This window comes from Heptranchias perlo, chromosome 26, assembly GCF_035084215.1.
Source record: "Heptranchias perlo isolate sHepPer1 chromosome 26, sHepPer1.hap1, whole genome shotgun sequence".
Classification (NCBI taxonomy): Eukaryota; Metazoa; Chordata; class Chondrichthyes; order Hexanchiformes; family Hexanchidae; genus Heptranchias; species Heptranchias perlo.
In genome coordinates, this window is record NC_090350.1 from 3,758,042 (window position 1) to 3,782,080 (window position 24,039).

Consider the following 24,039-nt stretch of genomic DNA (forward strand, 5'->3'; position numbering starts at 1 on the left):
TCCCCCCCCAGTCTCCCGATACCCCCCCCCCCAATCTCCCGAGACCGCCCCCCCCCCGTCTCCCGATACCCCCCCCCCCCCCCGTCTCACGATACCCCCCCCCCCCATCTCCCGATAACCCCCCCCCCCCAATCTCCCGATACCCCCCCCCCCGCTCCGATACCCCCCCCCGTCTCCCGATACCCCCCCCCCCGTCTCCCGATACCCCCCCCCGCCCGTCTCCCGATACCCCCCCCCGCGTCTCCCGATACCCCCCCCCCCGTCTCCCGATACCCCCGTCTCCGCTCTCTTCCCCCGACCCCGACTCCCGCTCTCTTCCCCCCCCGACTCCCGCTCTCTTCCCCCCCCCCGACTCCCGCTCTCTCCCCCCCCCCCGACTCCCGCTCTCTTCCCCCCCCCCGACTCCCGCTCTCTTCCCCCCCGCCCCCCCGACTCCCGCTCTCTTCCCCCCCCGACTCCCGCTCTCTTCCCCCCCGACTCCCGCTCTCTTCCCCCGACTCCCGCTCTCTTCCCCCCCGACTCCCGCTCTCTTCCCCCCGACTCCCGCTCTCTTCCCCCCCCCCCGACTCCCGCTCTCTTCCCCCCCGACTCCCGCTCTCTTCCCCCCCGACTCCCGCTCTCTTCCCCCGACTCCCGCTCTCTTCCCCCCCGACTCCCGCTCTCTTCCCCCCGACTCCCGCTCTCTTCCCCCCGACTCCCGCTCTCTTCCCCCCCCGACTCCCGCTCTCTTCCCCCGACTCCCGCTCTCTTCCCCCGCCCGACTCGCGCTCTCTTCCCCCCCCCCGACTCCCGCTCTCTTCCCCCCCCCCCCCGACTCCCGCTCTCTTCCCCCCCCCCCCCCGACTCCCGCTCTCTTCCCCCCCCCCCCCGACTCCGCTCTCTTCCCCCCCCCCCGACTCCGCTCTTCCCCCCCCCCCGACTCCGCTCTCTTCCCCCCCCCCCGACTCCCGCTCTCTTCCCCCCCCGACTCCCGCTCTCTTCCCCCCCCCGACTCCCGCTCTCTTCCCCCCCCCCCCGACTCCCGCTCTCTTCCCCCCCCCGACTCCCGCTCTCTTCCCCCCCCCCCGACTCCCGCTCTCTTCCCCCCCCCGACTCCCGCTCTCTTCCCCCCCCCCGACTCCCGCTCTCTTCCCCCCCCCCGACTCCGCTCTCTTCCCCCCCCCCGACTCCCGCTCTCTCCCCCCCCCCGACTCCCGCTCTCTTCCCCCCCCCGACTCCCGCTCTCTTCCCCCCTCCCGACTCCCGCTCTCTTCCCCCCCCCCGACTCCCGCTCTCTCCCCCCCGACTCCCCCCCCCCCGACTCCGCTCTCTTCCCCCCCCCCCCGACTCCCGCTCTCTTCCCCCCCCCCGTCTCCCGATACCCCCCCCCCCAGTCTCCCGATACCCCCCCCCCAATCTCCCGATACCGCCCCCCCCCGTCTCCCGATACCCCCCCCCCGTCTCCGATACCCCCCCCCCCCATCTCCCATAACCCCCCCCCCCCATCTCCCGATAACCCCCCCCCCCGTCTCCGATACCCCCCCCCGTCTCCCGATACCCCCCCCCGTCTCCCGATACCCCCCCCCCCCCCGTCTCCCGATACCCCCCCCGCGTCTCCGATACCCCCCCCCGCGTCTCCCGATACCCCCCCCCCGTCTCCCGATACCCCCAGTCTCCGCTCTCTTCCCCCCCCGACTCCCGCTCTCTTCCCCCCCCCCGACTCCCGCTCTCTTCCCCCCCCCCGACTCCCGCTCTCTTCCCCCCCCCGACTCCGCTCTCTTCCCCCCCCCCCCCCGACTCCCGCTCTCTTCCCCCCCCCGACTCCCCGCTCTCTTCCCCCCCCGACTCCCGCTCTCTTCCCCCCCGACTCCCGCTCTCTTCCCCCCGACTCCCGCTCTCTTCCCCCCCCCCCGACTCCGCTCTCTTCCCCCCCGACTCCCGCTCTCTTCCCCCCGACTCCGCTCTCTTCCCCCCCGACTCCCGCTCTCTTCCCCCCCGACTCCGCTCTCTTCCCCCCGACTCCCGCTCTCTTCCCCCCGACTCCCGCTCTCTTCCCCCCCCCCCCCGACTCCGCTCTCTTCCCCCCCGACTCCCGCTCTCTTCCCCCCGACTCCCGCTCTCTTCCCCCCCGACTCCCGCTCTCTTCCCCCCCGACTCCCGCTCTCTTCCCCCGCCCGACTCGCGCTCTCTTCCCCCCCCCCCGACTCCCGCTCTCTTCCCCCCCCCCCCCGACTCCCGCTCTCTTCCCCCCCCCCCCCCGACTCCCGCTCTCTTCCCCCCCCCCCCCGACTCCGCTCTCTTCCCCCCCCCCCCCGACTCCCGCTCTCTTCCCCCCCCCCGACTCCCGCTCTCTTTCCCCCCCCCCCGACTCCCGCTCTCTTTCCCCCCCCCGACTCCGCTCTCTTCCCCCCCCCGACTCCCGCTCTCTTCCCCCCCCCCCCGACTCCCGCTCTCTTCCCCCCCCCGACTCCCGCTCTCTTCCCCCCCCCCGACTCCGCTCTCTTCCCCCCCCCGACTCCGCTCTCTTCCCCCCCCCCGACTCCCGCTCTCTTCCCCCCCCCGACTCCCGCTCTCTTCCCCCCCCCGACTCCCGCTCTCTTCCCCCCCCCCGACTCCCGCTCTCTTCCCCCCCCCACCCGACTCCCGCTCTCTTCCCCCCCCCGACTCCCGCTCTCTTCCCCCCCCCGACTCCCGCTCTCTTCCCCCCCCCGACTCCGCTCTCTTCCCCCCCCGACTCCCGCTCTCTTCCCCCCCCCGACTCCCGCTCTCTTCCCCCCCCCGACTCCGCTCTCTTCCCCCCCCCGACTCCCGCTCTCTTCCCCCCCCCGACTCCCGCTCTCTTCCCCCCCCCGACTCCCGCTCTCTTCCCCCCCCCGACTCCCGCTCTCTTCCCCCCCCCCGACTCCCGCTCTCTTCCCCCCCCCCCCCCCGACTCCCGCTCTCTTCCCCCCCCGACTCCCGCTCTCTTCCCCCCCCCCCCCGACTCCCGCTCTCTCCCCCCCCCCCCGACTCCCGCTCTCTTTTCCCCCCCCCCCCGACTCCCGCTCTTTTCCCCCCCCCGACTCCCGCTCTTTTCCCCCCCCCCGACTCCCGCTCTTTTCCCCCCCCCCCGACTCCCGCTCTCTTCCCCCCCCCCCGACTCCGCTCTCTTCCCCCCCCCCCGACTCCCGCTCTCTTCCCCCCCCCGACTCCCGCTCTCTTTCCCCCCCCCCCCCCGACTCCCGCTCTCTTTTCTTCCCCCCCCCCCCCGACTCCCGCTCTTTTCCCCCCCCCCCCCCCGACTCCCGCTCTTTTCCCCCCCCCCGACTCCCGCTCTTTTCCCCCCCCCCCGACTCCGCTCTTTTCCCCCCCCCCGACTCCCGCTCTTTTCCCCCCCCCGACTCCCGCTCTTTTCCCCCCCCCCGACTCCCGCTCTTTTCCCCCCCCCGACTCCCGCTCTTTTCCCCCCACCCGACTCCCGCTCTTTTCCCCCCCCCCGACTCCCGCTCTTTCCCCCCCCCGACTCCCGCTCTTTTCCCCCCCCCGACTCCCGCTCTTTTCCCCCCCCCCCGACTCCCGCTCTCTTCCCCCCCCCGACTCCCGCTCTCTTTTCTTCCCCCCCCCCCCCCCCCCCGGCTCCCGCTCCCCTCTGCTATAATTGGCTCCTGGTGTCTAACCCCACTCTACCATCTTTGTTCCCCCCCCCCTTCCCCAGCCTGTGATCCTGTTCTACCTCCTCCCTTTACTCCCTGCCCTCTAATCCTCCTTAACCTTTAATATGTTGCACCCTGTTTTACCTTCCATTCTGGCCTTCATCCTACTTTGTCCAATTATCGCCTACCTCCTGTTTCACTTGAAGTGTGCACCTTGGTCTGAACTCCCTGTTTCCAACAGCACAGGAGATCTACTAGTTAATATATTACAAATTGCTATGCTCACATTTGTAATTGAAACTGCCTATGTAAATGTAGTAAACAATGTGGAGGTAATAACACTCCTCAGGAGGACAGAGACAGACTGGTGAAATGGGCAGACACATGGCAGATGAAATTTAACACAGAGAAGTGTGAAGTGATTCATTTTGTTTGGAAGAATGAGGAGATGCAATATAAACTAAATGGTACAATTACAGGGACAGTGAGACCTGGCGATATATGTACACAAGTCTTTGACGGTGGCATAACAAGTTGAGAAGGCTGTTTTAAAAAAAAAGCAAACGGGATGCTGGGCTTTATAAATAGAGGCACAGAGTACAAAAGCAAGGAAGTTATGCTGAACTTTTATAAACACTGGTTAGGCCACAGATGGAGTATTGTGTTCAATTCTGGGCACCGCACTTTAGGAAAGATGTCAAGGCCTTAGAGAAGGTGCAGAGAGATTTACTAGAATGGTACCAGGGATGAGGGACTTCAGTTATATGGAGAGACTGGAGAAGCTGGGATTGTTCTCCTTAGAGCAGTGAAGGTTAAGGGGAGATTTAATAGAGGTATTCAAAATCATGAACGGTTTTGACAGAGTAAATAAGGAGCAACTAGTTCCATTGTCATAAGGGTTGGTAACCAGAGGACACAGATTTAAGTTGACTGGCGAAAGAACCAGAGGCGACATGAGGAAAAAATGTTTCTGCAGAGTTATGATCTGGAGTGCACTGCCTGAAAGGGTGGGGAAAGCAGATTCATCCGTGGCTTTCAAAAGATAAATACTTGAAGTGAAAATTTGCAGGGCTATGGGGAATGGAACTAAGTGGACAGCTCTTTCAAGAGCCGGCACGGGCTCGATGGGCTGAATGGCCTCCTCCTGTGCTATATGATTCTATGATAAATCAGTCCTGTAATTGCATCTTCCCTGCTAAAGGAGATGCTGCAGTGCCTGTATGGTGGAAGGGTGTAACTACAGTGACGAGTTTAAATAGGTAGTTTCCATTGTAAATGTGGATCTAACAATTTATAATGGAAATATATAAATAAGGACAGAACGTATGACTTTAAAATTGAAACTGAGTTACTGCTCCGTGCCCAGGTCCAGTTATGCCCAATCTCTAACCTGACTTCACTGGGACAATACTTGGCCTTGGATTATACATGGCCATGGGAAAGCAACTAGTCTTGTATTAAAAATCTTGTGCATGTGCACATATCCTATTCCCAAAAACCTAACCTGCTGATGTCCTGATTTTTGAGTAATGTTTTTCTGTCAACATGAGCTCTTGTGATTCAGGCCTCCATCCAGCAGATGGCACCTCCTCCCAGCACCTTTTACACAGCTGTCTCTCAATCTGCGCCTTTACACTGCAGCTGTCTGCTTGAACTTCCTGTAGATTTCCAATTTGGAGAACTATTTCTGCAGCTTTTTATGAGCCATCTTTTATATTTCTTCACTTTAACTTTCCCTTTCTATTTCTCCAAATGCAATCTATATGATAGTCTTGCTCTCTCATCTTATCCCAATTCCACACTCGGCCGTCACTGCTCCAAGATTAATTTTAACTCAATAGCCCAGCACCACTGTCAAATTTCCAACTCCCCGGGTAGATAATTAGTTAGGAGACAGAGAGTAGGGATAATGGGGATGGACTCAAATAGGCAGGATGTGACTAGTGGTGACCCCCAGGGATCTGTCCTGGGGCCTCACCTTTTCACTATATTTATAAATAACTTGGATGAAGGAATAGAGAGCCGTGTATCTGAAGTTTGCAGCCGACTCTGAGTTAGGAGGCACAGTAAATAGTGTAGATGGGAGCAGAAAATTGCAAATAGATTGAGAGTGGCAAAACTGGCAGTTCAATGTGGGGAAGTGTGAGGTCATCCGATTTGGACCTAAGAAAGATAAATCAGGGTATTTTCTAAATGGGCAAAAGCTCGGAACTGTGAGAAGCAGAGAAATTTAGGGGTTCAAGTACAGAAATCACTAAAAACTAGTGGACAGGTACAGAAAATAATTAAAAAACTAATGGAATGTTGGCCTTATTTCAGGAGAGCTGGAATACAAAGGGGTGGACGTTATATTACAGATGTGCAGAGCTCTGTTTAAACCCCATCTGGAGAACGACATTCAGTTCTGGGCACCGCACCTCAGGAAGGATATATCGGCCTTGGAGGGGGTGCAGCGCAGATTCACCAGAATATACCGGGGCTAAAAGGTTAAATTATGAGGACAGGTTGCACAGACTAGGATTGTATTCCCTTAAATATAAAAGATTAAGGAGAGATTTATTTGAGGTGTTTAAGGTGATTAAAGGATTTGATAGGGTAGATAGAGAGAAACTATTTCCTCTGGTGGGGGGAGTCCAGAACAAGGGGGCATAACCTTAAAATTAGAGCCAGGCTGTTCAGGGTGATGTCAGGAAGCATTTCTTTACACAAAGGGGAGTGGGAATCTGGAACTCTCTCCCCAAAAAAGCTGTTGAGGCCGGGGGTCAATTGAGAATTCAAAATTGAGATTGATGTATTTTTGTTGGGTATGAAGGGTTATGGAACCAAGGCGGGTAAATGGAGTTAAAATGCAGATCAGCCAGGATCTAATTTAATGGCGGAACAGGCTTGAAGGGCTGAATGGCCTCTTCCTGCTCCTGTGTTCCCCTCTCTGTTAAATTTCCAACTTCACTTCAATATTTTTTGCATCCGACAGGGAACACCATAATCCTGCTCCCCCGACCCCCTCTCCTCTTTCCCCACACACACTGACCCCGACACCATCCGACCCCCTCTCTCACCACACTCACTGACCCCGTCACCCTCCGACCCCCTCTCTCCCCACACACACTGACCCCGTCACCATCCGACCCCCTCTCTCCCCACACTCACTGACCCCGACACCAACCGACCCCCTCTCTCCCCACACACACTGACCCCGTCACCATCCGACCCCCTCTCTCCCCACACTCACTGACCCCGTCACCATCCGACCCCCTCTCTCCCCACACTCCTGACCCCGACACCCTCCGACCCCCTCTCTCATCACACTCACTGACCCCGTCACCATCCGACCCCCTCTCTCCCCACACTCACTGACCCCGTCACCCTCCGACCCCCTCTCTCCCCACACTCACTGACCCCGTCACCATCCGACCCCTCTCTCCCCACACTCACTGACCCCGACACCAACCGACCCCCTCTCTCCCCACACACACTGACCCCGTCACCATCCGACCCCCTCTCTCCCCACACTCACTGACCCCGACACCATCCGACCCCCTCTCTCCCCACACTCACTGACCCCGTCACCATCCGACCCCCTCTCTCATCACACTCACTGACCCCGACACCATCCGACCCCCTCTCTCCCCACACTCACTGACCCCGTCACCATCCGACCCCCTCTCTCCCCACACTCACTGACCCCGTCACCATCCGACCCCCTCTCTCCCCACACTCACTGACCCCGACACCATCCGACCCCCTCTCTCCCCACACTCACTGACCCCGTCACCATCCGACCCCCTCTCTCATCACACTCACTGACCCCGTCACCCTCCGACCCCCTCTCTCCCCACACACACTGACCCCCGTCACCATCCGACCCCCTCTCTCCCCACACACACTGACCCCGTCACCATCTGACCCCCTCTCTCACCACACTCACTGACCCCGTCACCATCCGACCCCCTCTCTCCCCACACTCACTGACCCCGTCACCATCCGACCCCCTCTCTCCCCACACTCACTGACCCCGTCACCATCTGACCCCCTCTCTCCCCACACTCACTGACCCCGTCACCCTCCGACCCCCTCTCTCCCCACACTCACTGACCCCGTCACCATCCGACCCCCTCTCTCCCCACACACACTGACCCCGTCACCATCCGACCCCCTCTCTCCCCACACTCACTGACCCCGACACCATCCGACCCCCTCTCTCCCCACACTCACTGACCCCGTCACCATCCGACCCCCTCTCTCCCCACACTCACTGACCCCGTCACCCTCCGACCCCCTCTCTCCCCACACTCACTGACCCCGTCACCATCCGACCCCCTCTCTCCCCACACTCACTGACCCCGTCACCATCCGACCCCCTCTCTCCCCACACTCACTGACCCCGACACCCTCCGACCCCCTCTCTCCCCACACTCACTGACCCCGTCACCCTCCGACCCCCTCTCACCACACTCACTGACCCAGTCACCCTCCGACCCCCTCTCACCACACTCACTGACCCCGTCACCATCCGACCCCCTCTCTCCCCACACTCACTGACCCCGTCACCCTCCGACCCCCTCTCACCACACTCACTGACCCCGTCACCCTCCGACCCCCTCTCTCCCCACACTCACTGACCCCGTCACCATCCGACCCCTCTCTCCCCACACTCACTGACCCCGACACCATCCGACCCCCTCTCTCCCCACACTCACTGACCCCGTCACCATCTGACCCCCTCTCTCCCCACACACACTGACCCCGACACCATCCGACCCCCTCTCTCATCACACTCACTGACCCCGACACCATCCGACCCCCTCTCTCCCCACACTCACTGACCCCGTCACCCTCCGACCCCCTCTCTCCCCACACTCACTGACCCCGTCACCATCCGACCCCCTCTCTCACCACACACACTGACCCCGTCACCATCCGACCCCCTCTCTCATCACACTCACTGACCCCGACACCATCCGACCCCCTCTCTCATCACACTCACTGACCCCGACACCATCCGACCCCCTCTCTCACCACACACACTGACCCCGTCACCATCCGACCCCCTCTCTCCCCACACTCACTGACCCCGACACCATCCGACCCCCTCTCTCATCACACTCACTGACCCCGTCACCATCCGACCCCCTCTCTCCCCACACTCACTGACCCCGTCACCATCCGACCCCCTCTCTCCCCACACTCACTGACCCCGTCACCATCCGACCCCCTCTCTCCCCACACTCACTGACCCCGTCACCATCCGACCCCCTCTCTCCCCACACTCACTGACCCCGACACCATCTGACCCCCTCTCTCATCACACACACTGACCCCGTCACCCTCCGACCCCCTCTCTCCCCACACTCACTGACCCCGACACCATCCGACCCCCTCTCTCCCCACACACACTGACCCCGTCACCATCCGACCCCCTCTCTCCCCACACTCACTGACCCCGTCACCCTCCGACCCCCTCTCTCCCCACACTCACTGACCCCGTCACCATCCGACCCCCTCTCTCATCACACTCACTGACCCCGTCACCATCCGACCCCCTCTCTCATCACACTCACTGACCCCGTCACCATCTGACCCCCTCTCTCACCACACACATTGGCCCCGTCACCATCCGACCCCCTCTCTCATCACACTCACTGACCCCGTCACCCTCCGACCCCCTCTCTCACCACACTCACTGACCCCGTCACCATCCAGGCCCCAGTCTGAATGTTTTCTGCCTGCTCTTGTTCCACTCTCTGTTTTGCCTCTTACCTTCTCCTTGTTGTTTAAATCTCAATTGGAGCTCCTCTTTTCCCCCACCCCACACACATTTTCCCTGTTTTTCTTTAACAGCTCTTCATTTACTGTGTGTAATGCTATGGGGGATTTGCTAGTTGTATTTAATCAGGTATATTTAGAATTATGTAGAAATAATACATTATTAGGAAATTAGCCATACAGTCCCCACCGCATATAGCGGGCATGTTTGTGCTGACGCAATTTGTCCGCTATATGCGGTGGGCGGTGAAATCAATGCAATGAAGTAACTCCCAGAGCTGCCTGAAGTCTCCACTTTCCAACTGCTGGGAAACTGACAAACTGGGATTTGTGCAACTTGCTATATTTTCTTACATATAGTTAATAGGGTGACCAGCTGATGGAGACTTTGGGCAGCTTCAATCAGTTGTTTGCCCTATGAACCACTACGGAAGGCAGTCAGAAAGTGGAGGACTGCGGGCAGCTTCAATTGACTGAAACTATCGGCGGAGCTTTTAAATGGGTAAGTACTTACTGAACCGCCGGAAATAGTCAGCGTGCTTAATACGCCTTTGTAATTGATGCCATTTGCCCAATATAGAGGCTGCCCATGATGACTGGGGACAGTGTCAGTGGTGGGGACTGTATTTCTAATTTCTTATACTAATCATTTTGGGGAGATGTTCCTGGGTCTGTGCGTGGGTATGCAGTGAATATGGGAGAGCCGGCCTCTTTATGGGCCCGCACTGCGACCTGTCCGATTTCCTAATATTTGCTCCACCCAGGCACGGGCCCAGGTGAACCTCCCCTCTGTATGTTTACATCTAATAACCTATGTATCTAATTAAAGTTTATTGGCTGTTTACACTGGTTTGTTCTTCTCAGCTAAGACTGCCCGTTGTGCTGCTCAGTACCACCCCCCCCCCCCACTTCGTTTCCAGGGTCATCTCAATTACATGTTCTTTAGTACGAATTCTGTGTAATGTGGGAGTATTGCGCTGCAGGAGCTTGCAAGTTAGCGGTGCAGTGTCCTAAAAGGGACTGTCAGGTAGCTGTAATCATTGACTCATGTGTGATTTTTGTTCTACTTTTTAAAGCATGTCTTCTAATGGAGGATCTGGGAACGACACCCAAACAAGAGAGCTGGGCAGCTCAAAGAGGCAGAGAAGAAGGGCTCAAAATTTCACAGACAGCGACCTACAAACCCTCCTGAATGAGATGCAGCCAAGGAGAGACCGATTGCTGGGTGTGCATGGGAGGAAACCTCAAAAACCTATTTCGCGTGCCATGTGGAGGGAGGTGGCAGTAGCACTGAATGCCACCTCTCTCACGGCCAGGACTGCAGACCAGTGCCGGAAGAAGTTCAATGACCTGACCAGGGCAGGCAAGGTAACACACTAGACACTCTCCCTTGGGCATCAACAAGCTGTTCACCCTCAAAAATGTAATAACTGCACAGCTACTCCTTCACAGTGCACTGTAGTTAAGGGGAGCACTGACTTGGAGTCTCCCAATACGTGTCTCCAGCTCCCTGACAGTAATTCCTTGCATGCAGAAACTTAAAACCCCTTCCTGCACTTTAACCATCTATATATTCAGCTGTTCTCATCTGGGAGAAATTTCTCAAATGCCAACCAAAACCTAATGACCCATTCTTGTTACAGGAGAAACTTATGCACAATGCCCGCGAAAGGCAGGAGTGCAAAGGGGGCATCCCCAACATTAAGGAGCTGACCCCATACGAGGAGCAGGCCGTGGAGCTGCTGGGCAGGCAGTGTGGTCTAGCCGTGGTGGCAGATGGGGAGATTGGTGTGACAGTGCAGACTACAGGTTAGTGGCAGTACAGCTGGACAGATGCCATGGCATCCCTGCACCCCAGCCGATAACCACAAGGTGGCTCCCTAATCCCACGGGAGCTACCTTCAGAGATTCTTAGCTTGTACTTTCTTTTCCTTCAGAGCCATTACAGCAATGGGGGCCAGAGGAGGATGATGACGATGATGATGATGATGAAGAGGAGGAGAAACTTTGCTTCCTTATTGATTATGATGATGATGATGAGGAAGAGGATGACGAGAACAAGCCGGATCGTGAGTCCCTGCAGCTTGATCCAGCTCCGTGTTCTTCTGCCCCGCCCCCCTCAATCTCACCCCCCGCGTCCCTGGCATTCTCACTCCCACGCTGCAGCTCAGATATGGTCACCCGAGCGCAGCTAGACAGCGTTAGCGAGGACGTGGCACTGGGTGATTCGCAGGGCATTAGGGAGCCAGAGGAGTGGAGTGTGGGTGAGGATGTGCCACCTTCCCAGCGGAGGCCGAGGAGGAGGCTGCCCCTGGCTTCGGAGTCGTGGGACTCTGACCTGATGGGTACTCGCCCAAAGAGAAGGATGTCCAACGAGCATCATACATACGTGCAGGCTCTGCGATCAGTCTTCGAGGATGTGCAGCATCTGACAGCTGTGACTTTGGAGTCTACGGCCCTCATTTGCAGCAGCATCAAGGAAGCTTTCACTTCACTGCAGACATCAATGGAGCATGTGGCAGCTTCATTGGAATCTGCAGCACACCCCCATCTCAGAACCTGCCAGGAACCAGTCCGTGCCCCCACCCCCACAGAAGCACAGAGTGCTGCCCTGGTGGTAATAGGGGAGAGAATAGACGGCACCTTACGTGCTGGCTTTCAGACTCTGGGGGCTGGGATACAGGCCGCTGTCTCTCAGGGCTTTCAGGATCTGATTGCTGCCATTAGACCAACCATCCCACTGGTCAATGGGAATACAAATCCAGGGCCCAGTGCGATGGCGACAGCTGAGGGTAACCTGCCTGGAGTGGCTGTTTCTCAGGACAGCAGCACATGGCAGGCCTCCGGCCTCCCCCCTCACAGCACTAGGCCAACGGAATTTAGGAGGCGACACCAGACTGCCCAGGGGGAGGCTGAAGAGCTGCAGTCAGCGGCAGCTCCCTGCCAGGAGCAAGCCCCCCTGGGAGGAGGGCCACCTCAGTCCCATGAGCCTTTTTTAGCACAGGAGCAGCCAATCACCTCTTGTGATACTGGCCCTCAGGTTGCACCCAGGAGAAACGGTAGAATAGGAGAAAGAAAGGCACGTTTAGCTACTCCAGGGAAGCACTGCGTGAGAAGAAAGTAGAATGGCTTATGTTCGTTTATGGGTTGATTGTAATAAAGGAGAACGTGCACTTACTTTGTGCTCGGTTATTCAATCAGATGAGTAAGACTTGGATGCTCATGTAGAGCCAATGAAGTCTGATGTGATGATCTAGGATGGGTACTGGAGTGAAGGATTTATCATTTGTTTGAAAGTGGGGAGAAGGAGTTCTTGGAGTTGTGGCAATGCTCCTGTGCTAAACAGATGAGAAGACTTCAGTGCTCAGTTGCGTGCAGTCACTGAGGAGTCCTTGTAGTGAAAGTCATCCTGATGCTCTCCTCCATGTACTTCTGCCTCCAGAGCAGCTAGGGCTGCCTCCCCAGGCATGTTCATGTCCAGACCTTTGTTTAAGTTCCTAAGTTGTGCAGGGCACAGCAAGCTATAACTATGTGGAGCACATGATCTGGAGCATACTGCAGAGCCCCTGCCCATTTAAGACCCCAATGGTTCTCTCAGTGACCACTCTGGTAAAGGTCCATGCCTTGTTGTCGTACTCCTTGACTATTATCACAACTCTTAGTGGGCTCATTAACCATGGCAGCAAAAGCTAGACCTTGACCCCCACAAACCATCGTTGACATTATTGATGAGCTTAGAGGTGCAAGAATTCCTAAGAATGAATACATCATGGCAACTTCATGCAAATCTCCTGTGGAGAATTCTTTGCAAGCTGTCACATACGATCTGGGTATTCAGGGAGTGGAAGCTCTTTCTGCTCATGAAGTTGAGGGGGGGTTGATAGTGGGAGCCTGCAAAGCAACATAGATGCCCACCTTGGTGATAATACACTGATCCCCTGAGGCTGCCTGAAATGACCCGGTGGCAGAAAAGTTCAGTACGGTCATCACTTTCACAGGCACAGGCAGAGCTGTCCAGCCCGGTGATCTTGGCTGCAGGATTGCATGCAGTAGCTGGCACAGCTCTGCTGCCTGTTTGTTAAAGGGCATCTTCTCATGCAGAGCTCCTCGCTAAAGTCTGCATAGGACCTGTGTAGCCTGTAAATTATTTAAGGGGAGGGTAATATATTGCTCATTAGCTGCCTTCGTCTCCTTTCCTCCATCCTCTCCTGCTCCTACACTGCCATTATAATGGCAAACAAAGGAATTCCCATTGGGAATCCCAAACCTGACCCCGTCTCCCACTGGGAGACAAAAGTATCCTTGGAGTCTCGTAGTCCCTCAGATTGTCAGAAGCACGTCCAGTACTTTCTATGGAGAAAAAAAGCAAATCAAGATGCTCCAAAAACTTTCCCAGCTCCAGTAACCTGTAGACTAACTTCCTGCATTCTTCAGGCTCAAAGGTTCCTCACTTCCACCAGTCTCAGCTGATCCTTGGAACAGGTGAACTTTCAGAACCTCGTTCTGGGTTAGCCCCAGTACATTGCAAGCGTAACTTCCAGAAATTCGGTGCTCCAAACCCGCTGCCCTCAATTAACTAAATGTTAATGAACTTCAGTGAGACTCGGCGGGTGGAATGCAGGGAGGTCCAACACGCAATCAGGAACTTGGGTCCATTGATTTTGAGAGGGGGAAACGGCTTCCGCCCCAGTCAGAGCATTCAGTTGCCCTGATTTTACACCCCAGAAACGCCGAAAATGGCGAGGAATTTCGGGGCCCTTGAGTTTAGTGAGCTTCCGTTTAGTCCATGCCTTAACCACCTCAAGGCTCCATTTCCCTGTGAAAGTGATGCTGGTCTTGTTACAACTTTCCATCAATTACAGCACATTCAGAATGCTGCGCCCTGTTTCTCATCCACATAACGTCCCACACACCCATCACCCTGCCCTTTCCAAGATCCACTGGCTCCCTGTCCCACAAGGAATTAGCTTTAGGATCCTCATTCGTACTTTCAAAGCCCATCATAGCCTCCCACACTCTTCCTGTCTGATCTCTCATTCGTTCATTCATGGCCTCCCACACTCTACCTGTCTGATCTCTCAGTCGTACATTCATGGCCTCCCTCACTCTACCTGTCTGATCTCTCAGTCGTACATTCATGGCCTCCCACACTCTACCTGTCTGATCTCTCATTCGTTCATTCATGGCCTCTCACACTCTACCTGTCTGATCTCTCAGTCATACATTCATGGCCTCTCACACTCTACCTGTCTGATCTCTCAGTCATACATTCATGGCCTCCCTCACTCTACCTGTCTGATCTCTCAGTCGTACATTCATGGCCTCTCACACTCTACCTGTCTGATCTCTCAGTCGTTCATTCATGGCCTCCCTCACTCTACCTGTCTGATCTCTCAGTCGTACATTCATGGCCTCCCTCACTCTACCTGTCTGATCTCTCAGTCATTCATTCATGGCCTCCCTCACTCTACCTGTCTGATCTCTCAGTCGTACATTCATGGCCTCCCTCACTCTACCTGTCTGATCTCTCAGTCGTTCATTCATGGCCTCCCACACTCTACCTGTCTGATCTCTCAGTCGTACATTCATGGCCTCCCACACTCTACCTGTCTGATCTCTCAGTCGTTCATTCATGGCCTCCCGCACTCTACCTGTCTGATCTCTCAGTCGTACATTCATGGCCTCTCACACTCTACCTGTCTGATCTCTCAGTCGTACATTCATGGCCTCCCACACTCTACCTACCATCAGTGACCACTGTTCCGGTCACCATGCCCATGCTCTCTGGAACTCCTCCCTAGGTCGCTCTGTCTTACCAGTTCCCTGCTCTCAAAAGCCACCTCAAACCACATTTTCTATCTATGCCTTCATTCCATGCTAATTATTTCCCAAGAAAGTTGTGGATAAAAGCATCTTTTCCTTTTTCCTTGGAAGGTGAAATGTTTTGGTCTCAGTAGACAGGCCCGCTTTGTCTTCTGCTCAGAGTCGCTGTCTTTTTGTCAATTTTTAAAGGGCAGCAGCAAGAATTCTGTGAGCTGTTGAGGTCCAGGAATTGTTAGACCAAGGGAAAAAAACTGGCCAAAGATGTACAATACAGGATGGACTATCACATAGCCACTCTGAAATTTACCTTGATTTAGCTTAGTACAACCTGTTCTTAGGAAATTTGATGGGTTGGGTAGAGTTGGTTGTAGATGGTCTTTGAAGGAGTGGGCCAAACAGCCTTCCTTGTTAGACGCTTTCTTTTGTTCTTCTAAGTGCACCTGCTATTCTTTTGCCCATCTATTTGATGTATCTGATCCCTTGATTGGTCGAATCACATCTACACTGCTCACTTGACATGTAGCTAAATGTCAGCATCTGCTTTGATATTACTGGGTATTATTGTCACAGATTGGGCTCTTTGAAAAGACCTTTATTCATATTGACAGCTAGACAGCTTTTTCTGTAAGCAAACTGGATTCATAAGGGACTCAATGTATACGGGTTCAAGTAAAACTCCTCATACAGAAATCAAATCGTCCCCTAAAGAGCGCTCAGCAATTAGGAGCTGTTGTGGTAAGGACAGTAAATAGTTAAGCAGCAAGTAATGAGTGCCACCTCTTAACCAGTAACTTTTAAACATTGGGAGACCAAAGCCATCGTCTTCGGCCCTCACCAGAAACTACATCCCCTTCCCCGGCTGTAACAGACTGTTTGCATCCTTGGAGTCCTTTTAAACTGAACTTCCAACTCCATACCTCTCCATCTCAAAAACTTCCGACTTCCACCTCCATAAAATCGCCTGTCTCCACCCCTGCCTCAGCCAATCTGCTGCTGAAACCCTCATTCATGCCTTTGTCACCTCCAAATTCGACTACTCCAATGTTCTCCTGCCTGGTCACGCATTCTCCACCCTTCAGTAATCTTCAGCTCATCCAAAGCCCTGCTGCCTGTATCGCATCCCACACCAAGTCCTGAGCACCCATCACCCCGTCCTTGCTGACCTACATTGGCTCTCACTCCCCCAATTGCTCAAGCTTAAAGTTCTCATCTTTGCTTTTAAATCCCTCCATGGCCTCAACACAGTCTAACACAGTAACCTCCACAAGCCTTACAACCTCTCCCCGACTCCCTGACCCAGCGCCCCCCAATCTCTGCATTCCTCTGACTTTTGTGCAACCCCCCGCCTTGGCCCCACCATTGGCTGCCTTGCCTTCAGCCATCCAGGCCCAAAGCACTGCAATTCCCTCCTATACCACGCCTGCCTCTCACTTCCTCCATATAAACTGACCTTATTGACCAAGCCTTTAACCAACCCTCCTACTATCTCCTTTGTCACGGCATCTGTTTTTGTCCAATTACATCCCTGTGAAATGTCTGGAGATTTTTTTTTACATTGAAGGTACTGCATCAGTGAACATTGATGTTGTCCACTTATGAACATCTTCTGCTTTCTGTTACCAAGTCAAAGCCTCACACACTCCGTCACGGTCAATGTAGAACCCTTCACTCCCCACCCCGGGGTCAGTGTGATTCTCCCCGCCCCGGGGTCAGTGTGATTCTCCCCTCCCCAGGGTCAGTGTGATTCTCCCCTCCCCAGGGTCAGTGTGATTCTCCCCTCCCCGGGGTCAGTGTGATTCTCCCCTCCCCGGGGTCAGTGTGATTCTCCCCGCCCCGGGGTCAGTGTGATTCTCCCCTCCCCAGGGTCAGTGTGATTCTCCCCTCCCCAGGGTCAGTGTGATTCTCCCCGCCCCGGGGTCAGTGTGATTCTCCCCAGGGTCAGTGTGATTCTCCCCTCCCCGGGGTCAGTGTGATTCTCCCCGCCCCGGGGTCAGTGTGATTCTCCCCTCCCCGGGGTCAGTGTGATTCTCCCCTCCCCGGGGTCAGTGTGATTCTCCCCGCCCCAGGGTCAGCGTGGCTCTCCCCGCCCCAGGGTCAGCGTGGCTCTCCCCGCCCCAGGGTCAGCGTGGCTCTCCCCGCCCCAGGGTCAGCGTGGCTCTCCCCGCCCCAGGGTCAGCGTGGCTCTCCCCGCCCCAGGGTCAGCGTGGCTCTCCCCGCCCCAGGGTCAGCGTGGCTCTCCCCGCCCCAGGGTCAGCGTGACTCTCCCCGCCCCAGGGTCAGCGTGACTCTCCCCGCGCCCCCCGCCCCGGGGACAGCGTGGCTCTCCCCGCCCCAGGGTCAGCGTGGCTCTCCCCGCCCCAGGGTCAGCGTGGCTCTCCCCGCCCCAGGGTCAGCGTGGCTCTCCCCGCCCCAGGGTCAGCGTGACTCTCCCCGCCCCAGGGTCAGCGTGACTCTCCCCGCGCCCCCCGCCCCGGGGACAGCGTGACTCTCCCCGCCCCGGGGTCAGTGTGACTCTCCCCTCCCCAGGGTCAGTGTGATTCTCCCCGGGGTCAGTGTGATTCTCCCCGGGGTCAGTGTGATTCTCCCCTCCCCGGGGTCAGTGTGATTCTCCCCTCCCCGGGGTCAGTGTGATTCTCCCCGCCCCAGGGTCAGCGTGACTCTCCCCGCCCCGGGGTCAGCGTGACTCTCCCCGCCCCGGGGTCAGCGTGACTCTCCCCGCCCCGGGGTCAGCGTGACTCACCCCGCCCCGGGGTCAGCGTGGCTCTCCCCGCCCCAGGGTCAGCGTGACTCTCCCCGCCCCAGGGTCAGCGTGACTCTCCCCGCCCCAGGGTCAGCGTGACTCTCCCCGCCCCAGGGTCAGCGTGGCTCTCCCCGCCCCAGGGTCAGCGTGGCTCTCCCCGCCCCAGGGTCAGCGTGGCTCTCCCCGCCCCAGGGTCAGCGTGGCTCTCGCCGCCCCAGGGTCAGCGTGACTCTCCCCGCCCCAGGGTCAACGTGACTCTCCCCGCCCCAGGGTCAGCGTGACTCTCCCCGCCCCAGGGTCAGCGTGACTCTCCCCGCCCCAGGGTCAGCGTGACTCTCCCCTCCCCGGGGTCAGTGTGATACTCCCCTCCCCGGGGTCAGTGTGATTCTCCCCGCCCCGGGGTCAGTGTGATTCTCCCCGCCCCGGGGTCAGTGTGATTCTCCCCTCCCCGGGGTCAGTGTGATACTCCCCTCCCCGGGGTCAGTGTGATTCTCCCCTCCCCGGGGTCAGTGTGATTCTCCCCTCCCCGGGGTCAGTGTGATTCTCCCCTCCCCGGGGTCAGTGTGATTCTCCCCGCCCCGGGGTCAGTGTGATTCTCCCCTCCCCGGGGTCAGTGTGATTCTCCCCTCCCCGGGGTCAGTGTGATTCTCCCCTCCCCGGGGTCAGCGTGGCTCTCCCCGCCCCAGGGTCAGCGTGACTCTCCCCGCCCCAGGGTCAGCGTGGCTCTCCCCGCCCCAGGGTCAGCCTGGCTCTCCCCGCCCCAGGGTCAGCGTGGCTCTCCCCGCCCCAGGGTCAGCGTGGCTCTCCCCGCCCCAGGGTCAGCGTGACTCTCCCCGCCCCAGGGTCAGCGTGACTCTCCCCGCGCCCCCCCGCCCCGGGGTCAGCGTGACTCTCCCTGCCCCGGGGTCAGTGTGACTCTCCCCTCCCCAGGGTCAGTGTGATTCTCCCCGGGGTCAGTGTGATTCTCCCCGGGGTCAGTGTGATTCTCCCCTCCCCGGGGTCAGTGTGATTCTCCCCTCCCCGGGGTCAGTGTGATTCTCCCCGCCCCGGGGTCAGTGTGATTCTCCCCTCCCCGGGGTCAGTGTGATTCTCCCCTCCCCGGGGTCAGTGTGATTCTCCCCTCCCCGGGGTCAGCGTGGCTCTCCCCGCCCCAGGGTCAGCGTGACTCTCCCCGCCCCAGGGTCAGCGTGGCTCTCCCCGCCCCAGGGTCAGCGTGGCTCTCCCCGCCCCAGGGTCAGCCTGGCTCTCCCCGCCCCAGGGTCAGCGTGGCTCTCCCCGCCCCAGGGTCAGCGTGGCTCTCCCCGCCCCAGGGTCAGCGTGACTCTCCCCGCCCCAGGGTCAGCGTGACTCTCCCCGCGCCCCCCGCCCCGGGGTCAGCGTGACTCTCCCTGCCCCGGGGTCAGTGTGACTCTCCCCTCCCCAGGGTCAGTGTGATTCTCCCCGGGGTCAGTGTGATTCTCCCCGGGGTCAGTGTGATTCTCCCCTCCCCGGGGTCAGTGTGATTCTCCCCTCCCCGGGGTCAGTGTGATTCTCCCCGCCCCAGGGTCAGCGTGACTCTCCCCGCCCTGGGGTCAGCGTGACTCACCCCGCCCCGGGGTCAGCGTGGCTCTCCCCGCCCCGGGGTCAGCGTGACTCTCCCCGCCCCAGGGTCAGCGTGACTCTCCCCGCCCCAGGGTCAGCGTGACTCTCCCCGCCCCAGGGTCAGCGTGACTCTCCCCGCCCCAGGGTCAGCGTGACTCTCCCCGCCCCAGGGTCAGCGTGACTCTCCCCGCCCCAGGGTCAGCGTGACTCTCCCCGCCCCAGGGTCAGCGTGACTCTCCCCGCCCCAGGGTCAGCGTGACTCTCCCCGCCCCAGGGTCAGCGTGACTCTCCCCGCCCCAGGGTCAGCGTGACTCTCCCCGCCCCAGGGTCAGCGTGACTCTCCCCGCCCCAGGGTCAGCGTGACTCTCCCCGCCCCAGGGTCAGCGTGACTCTCCCCGCCCCAGGGTCAGCGTGACTCTCCCCGCCCCAGGGTCAGCGTGACTCTCCCCGCCCCAGGGTCAGCGTGACTCTCCCCGCCCCAGGGTCAGCGTGACTCTCCCCGCCCCAGGGTCAGCGTGACTCTCCCCGCGCCCCCCGCCCCGGGGTCAGCGTGACTCTCCCCGCCCCAGGGTCAGCGTGACTCTCCCCGCGCCCCCCGCCCCGGGGTCAGCGTGGCTCTCCCCGCCCCAGGGTCAGCGTGGCTCTCCCCGCCCCAGGGTCAGCGTGGCTCTCCCCGCCCCAGGGTCAGCGTGACTCTCCCCGCCCCAGGGTCAGCGTGACTCTCCCCGCCCCAGGGTCAGCGTGACTCTCCCCGCCCCAGGGTCAGCTTGACTCTCCCCGCCCCAGGGTCAGCGTGATTCTCCCCGCGCCCCCCGCCCCAGGGTCAGCGTGACTCTCCCCGCGCCCCCCGCCCCAGGGTCAGCGCGACTCTCCCCGCGCCCCCCGCCCCAGGGTCAGCGCGACTCTCCCCGCGCCCCCCGCCCCGGGGTCAGCGCGACTCTCCCCGCGCCCCCCCGCCCCGGGGTCAGCGCGACTCTCCCCGCGCCCCCCGCCCCGGGGTCAGCGCGACTCTCCCCGCCCCGGGGTCAGCGCGACTCTCCCCGCCCCGGGGTCAGCGCGACTCTCCCCGCCCCGGGGTCAGCGCGACTCTCCCCGCCCCGGGGTCAGCGCGACTCTCCCCGCCCCGGGGTCAGCGCGACTCTCCCCGCCCCGGGGTCAGCGCGACTCTCCCCGCCCCGGGGTCAGCGCGACTCTCCCCGCCCCGGGGTCAGCGCGACTCTCCCCGCCCCGGGGTCAGCGCGACTCTCCCCGCCCCGGGGTCAGCGCGACTCTCCCCGCCCCGGGGTCAGCGCGACTCTCCCCGCCCCGGGGTCAGCGCGACTCTCCCCGCCCCGGGGTCAGCGCGACTCTCCCCGCCCCGGGGTCAGCGCGACTCTCCCCCGCCCCGGGGTCAGCGCGACTCTCCCCGCCCCGGGGTCAGCGCGACTCTCCCCGCCCCGGGGTCAGCGCGACTCTCCCCGCCCCGGGGTCAGCGCGACTCTCCCCGCCCCGGGGTCAGCGCGACTCTCCCCGCCCCGGGGTCAGCGCGACTCTCCCCGCCCCGGGGTCAGCGCGACTCTCCCCGCCCCGGGGTCAGCGCGACTCTCCCCGCCCCGGGGTCAGCGCGACTCTCCCCGCCCCGGGGTCAGCGCGACTCTCCCCGCCCCGGGGTCAGCGCGACTCTCCCCGCCCCGGGGTCAGCGCGACTCTCCCCGCCCCGGGGTCAGCGCGACTCTCCCCGCCCCGGGGTCAGCGCGACTCTCCCCGCCCCGGGGTCAGCGCGACTCTCCCCGCCCCGGGGTCAGCGCGACTCTCCCCGCCCCGGGGTCAGCGCGACTCTCCCCGCCCCGGGGTCAGCGCGACTCTCCCCGCCCCGGGGTCAGCGCGACTCTCCCCCGCCCCGGGGTCAGCGCGACTCTCCCCGCCCCGGGGTCAGCGCGACTCTCCCCGCCCCGGGGTCAGCGCGACTCTCCCCGCCCCGGGGTCAGCGCGACTCTCCCCGCCCCGGGGTCAGCGCGACTCTCCCCGCCCCGGGGTCAGCGCGACTCTCCCCGCCCCGGGGTCAGCGCGACTCTCCCCGCCCCGGGGTCAGCGCGACTCTCCCCGCCCCGGGGTCAGCGCGACTCTCCCCGCCCCGGGGTCAGCGCGACTCTCCCCGCCCCGGGGTCAGCGCGACTCTCCCCGCCCCGGGGTCAGCGCGACTCTCCCCGCCCCGGGGTCAGCGCGACTCTCCCCGCCCCGGGGTCAGCGCGACTCTCCCCGCCCCGGGGTCAGCGCGACTCTCCCCGCCCCGGGGTCAGCGCGACTCACCCCGCGCCCCCCGCCCCGGGGTCAGCGCGACTCTCCCCCCGCCCCCCGCCCCGGGGTCAGCGCGACTCTCCCCCCCGCCCCCCGCCCCGGGGTCAGCGCGACTCTCCCCCCGCCCCCCGCCCCGGGGTCAGCGCGACTCTCCCCCCGCCCCCCGCCCCGGGGTCAGCGCGACTCTCCCCCCGCCCCCCGCCCCGGGGTCAGCGCGACTCTCCCCCCGCCCCCCGCCCCGGGGTCAGCGCGACTCTCCCCGCCCCGGGGTCAGCGCGACTCTCCCCGCCCCGGGGTCAGCGCGACTCTCCCCGCCCCGGGGTCAGCGCGACTCTCCCCGCCCCGGGGTCAGCGCGACTCTCCCCGCCCCGGGGTCAGCGCGACTCTCCCCGCCCCGGGGTCAGCGCGACTCTCCCCGCCCCGGGGTCAGCGCGACTCTCCCCGCCCCGGGGTCAGCGCGACTCTCCCCGCCCCGGGGTCAGCGCGACTCTCCCCGCCCCGGGGTCAGCGCGACTCTCCCCGCCCCGGGGTCAGCGCGACTCTCCCCGCCCCGGGGTCAGCGCGACTCTCCCCGATCACGTTATTTGTCGCTGCTTTTCGGTGCCAGCTTGATCTCGCTGACCTCCTTCCTTCCACCATTCACCAGACAGCTCCTGGCAAACACATACATCTCTACAGGGACAGACTGAATCATTGTCAGTCTCATCAATCGTCAAATGATTGAGTTTTGATTTGTGTGGAAAAACACATTGTTCCTCCTGGTTCCATTCACCTCTTGCTCTTCTTAACTGAGCTGGGGTTGAGTGATGTATTTGAAACTAATGTGAGAGAGACACTCAAGTGTTCCCTAAGAAATAATGGCAGAATGAGTGACATTAGCAGAGATTGTATTGAGGACAGCAGGTTACAGAGCAAGAGGGCTCCATCACTCTGGGTGAAATTAACCCCGATGTTTGTTACATTGCTCCATTACGCACACTAAATATGTTTTATCATGATGGGAAAGTTGATTAGAAACGGAAATCATATCACTAATTGTTTGGAACCATAAACCTGAATGATTTATTACACTTCTTTACAATCATGCAATTTTTGAACCTTTCCCTCAAAGTGTCAATGCCTTTCTAATGCTTCTATTTTAACAGCTAATTAAACAATTCCCTTTTCACACTTATTTTCTAGATATTTGTTTTGAATTTGAAAGCTTTGCACAGAATGCCCAAGATGTGAGGATTTTTTTCTGCCAAACTGCTACTCACTTTAACCCTGCTCTGAGCCCTGGATCATAGAATCTTACAGCACAGAAGGAGGCCATTCGGCCCATTGTGCCTGTGCCGGCTCTTTGAAAGAGCTATCCAATTAGTCCCACTCCCCTGCTCTTTCCCCACAGCCCTGCAAATTTCTCCTTTTCAAGTATTTATCCAATTCCCTTTTGAAAGTTATTATTGAATCTGCTTCCACCGCCCTTTCAGGCAGCGCGTTCCAGGTCATAACAACTCACTGTTGGACGTCCAGCTAGATTAAAACTAACATTTGACCTGGGGCACTGGAATGAATGCAGGCCAGGCAGATTATGGAAGTTCTGCTTGTTGCTGGTACTCGTTCTGAACGGATCTTCAGTGTTTGGGTGGGCTCGATCCACACCTGATGGATGGGAATCCACACGAGAGCTGCAAAATAGTGAGCAGCCCAGCCATATGAAAGTACAATCCCCGGGTTAACATTCCCCATTCATCATCCAGGATGAAGTTGACAGCTTTGTACTTTACCAATCAGCAGTTTAAGCCGCTGCTCAATGCTGTTCAGGTACTCGGTGGCACTGGTCACTGGGACTTTAAATGGCTCAGAGCGTGACTGAGATTGAACTAAGGTAAATCTAGACTGACCTTTAAATCATTGTTTTAAGCGGAGAGACTGAGCAGCTGACGAAAGAGCTGTTCAAAGTGCGTAGCGCAATGACAAATGAGCTGTAAGTCTGTAATAGTGATTATTTGGATTAGGGGGCAAATTGATCATTACGACCAGATTCCACTATACCAAGATTTTGGATACTTTATTACTTTGGAACAGTTTAAGTATTGTGTAAATCAAGTATTGTAATGTTACTTACTGTCGTCTGTGTAATTTCTTACCTGTAAATAAATTGGAATATTACTTTTAGCCTGACTGTGGTCTAACTAATGATCACGCTTTTTGACAGGTTGGAGTGGTGAGCAGCCCATGTGGTCTCTGGTGCATAAT

The 24,039-nt window shown here is 59.5% G+C and overlaps 1 protein-coding gene across 1 annotated transcript in view; it reads left to right on the forward strand.

Annotated features, from left to right (window-relative positions):
- The window catches only part of LOC137342485 (uncharacterized), an 18,205-nt gene extending 1,077 nt beyond the window's left edge, over positions 1-17,128 (forward strand). Inside the window, exons 2-4 of the mRNA XM_068006375.1 lie at positions 10,454-10,745; positions 11,021-11,186; positions 11,315-17,128. Of these exons, the coding sequence (XP_067862476.1) occupies positions 10,455-10,745; positions 11,021-11,186; positions 11,315-12,501 (1,644 nt within the window). The 5' untranslated portion in view covers position 10,454 and the 3' untranslated portion in view covers positions 12,502-17,128. The remainder of the gene's footprint in view (positions 1-10,453; positions 10,746-11,020; positions 11,187-11,314) is intronic.
- The last annotated feature ends 6,911 nt before the right edge of the window (positions 17,129-24,039 follow it).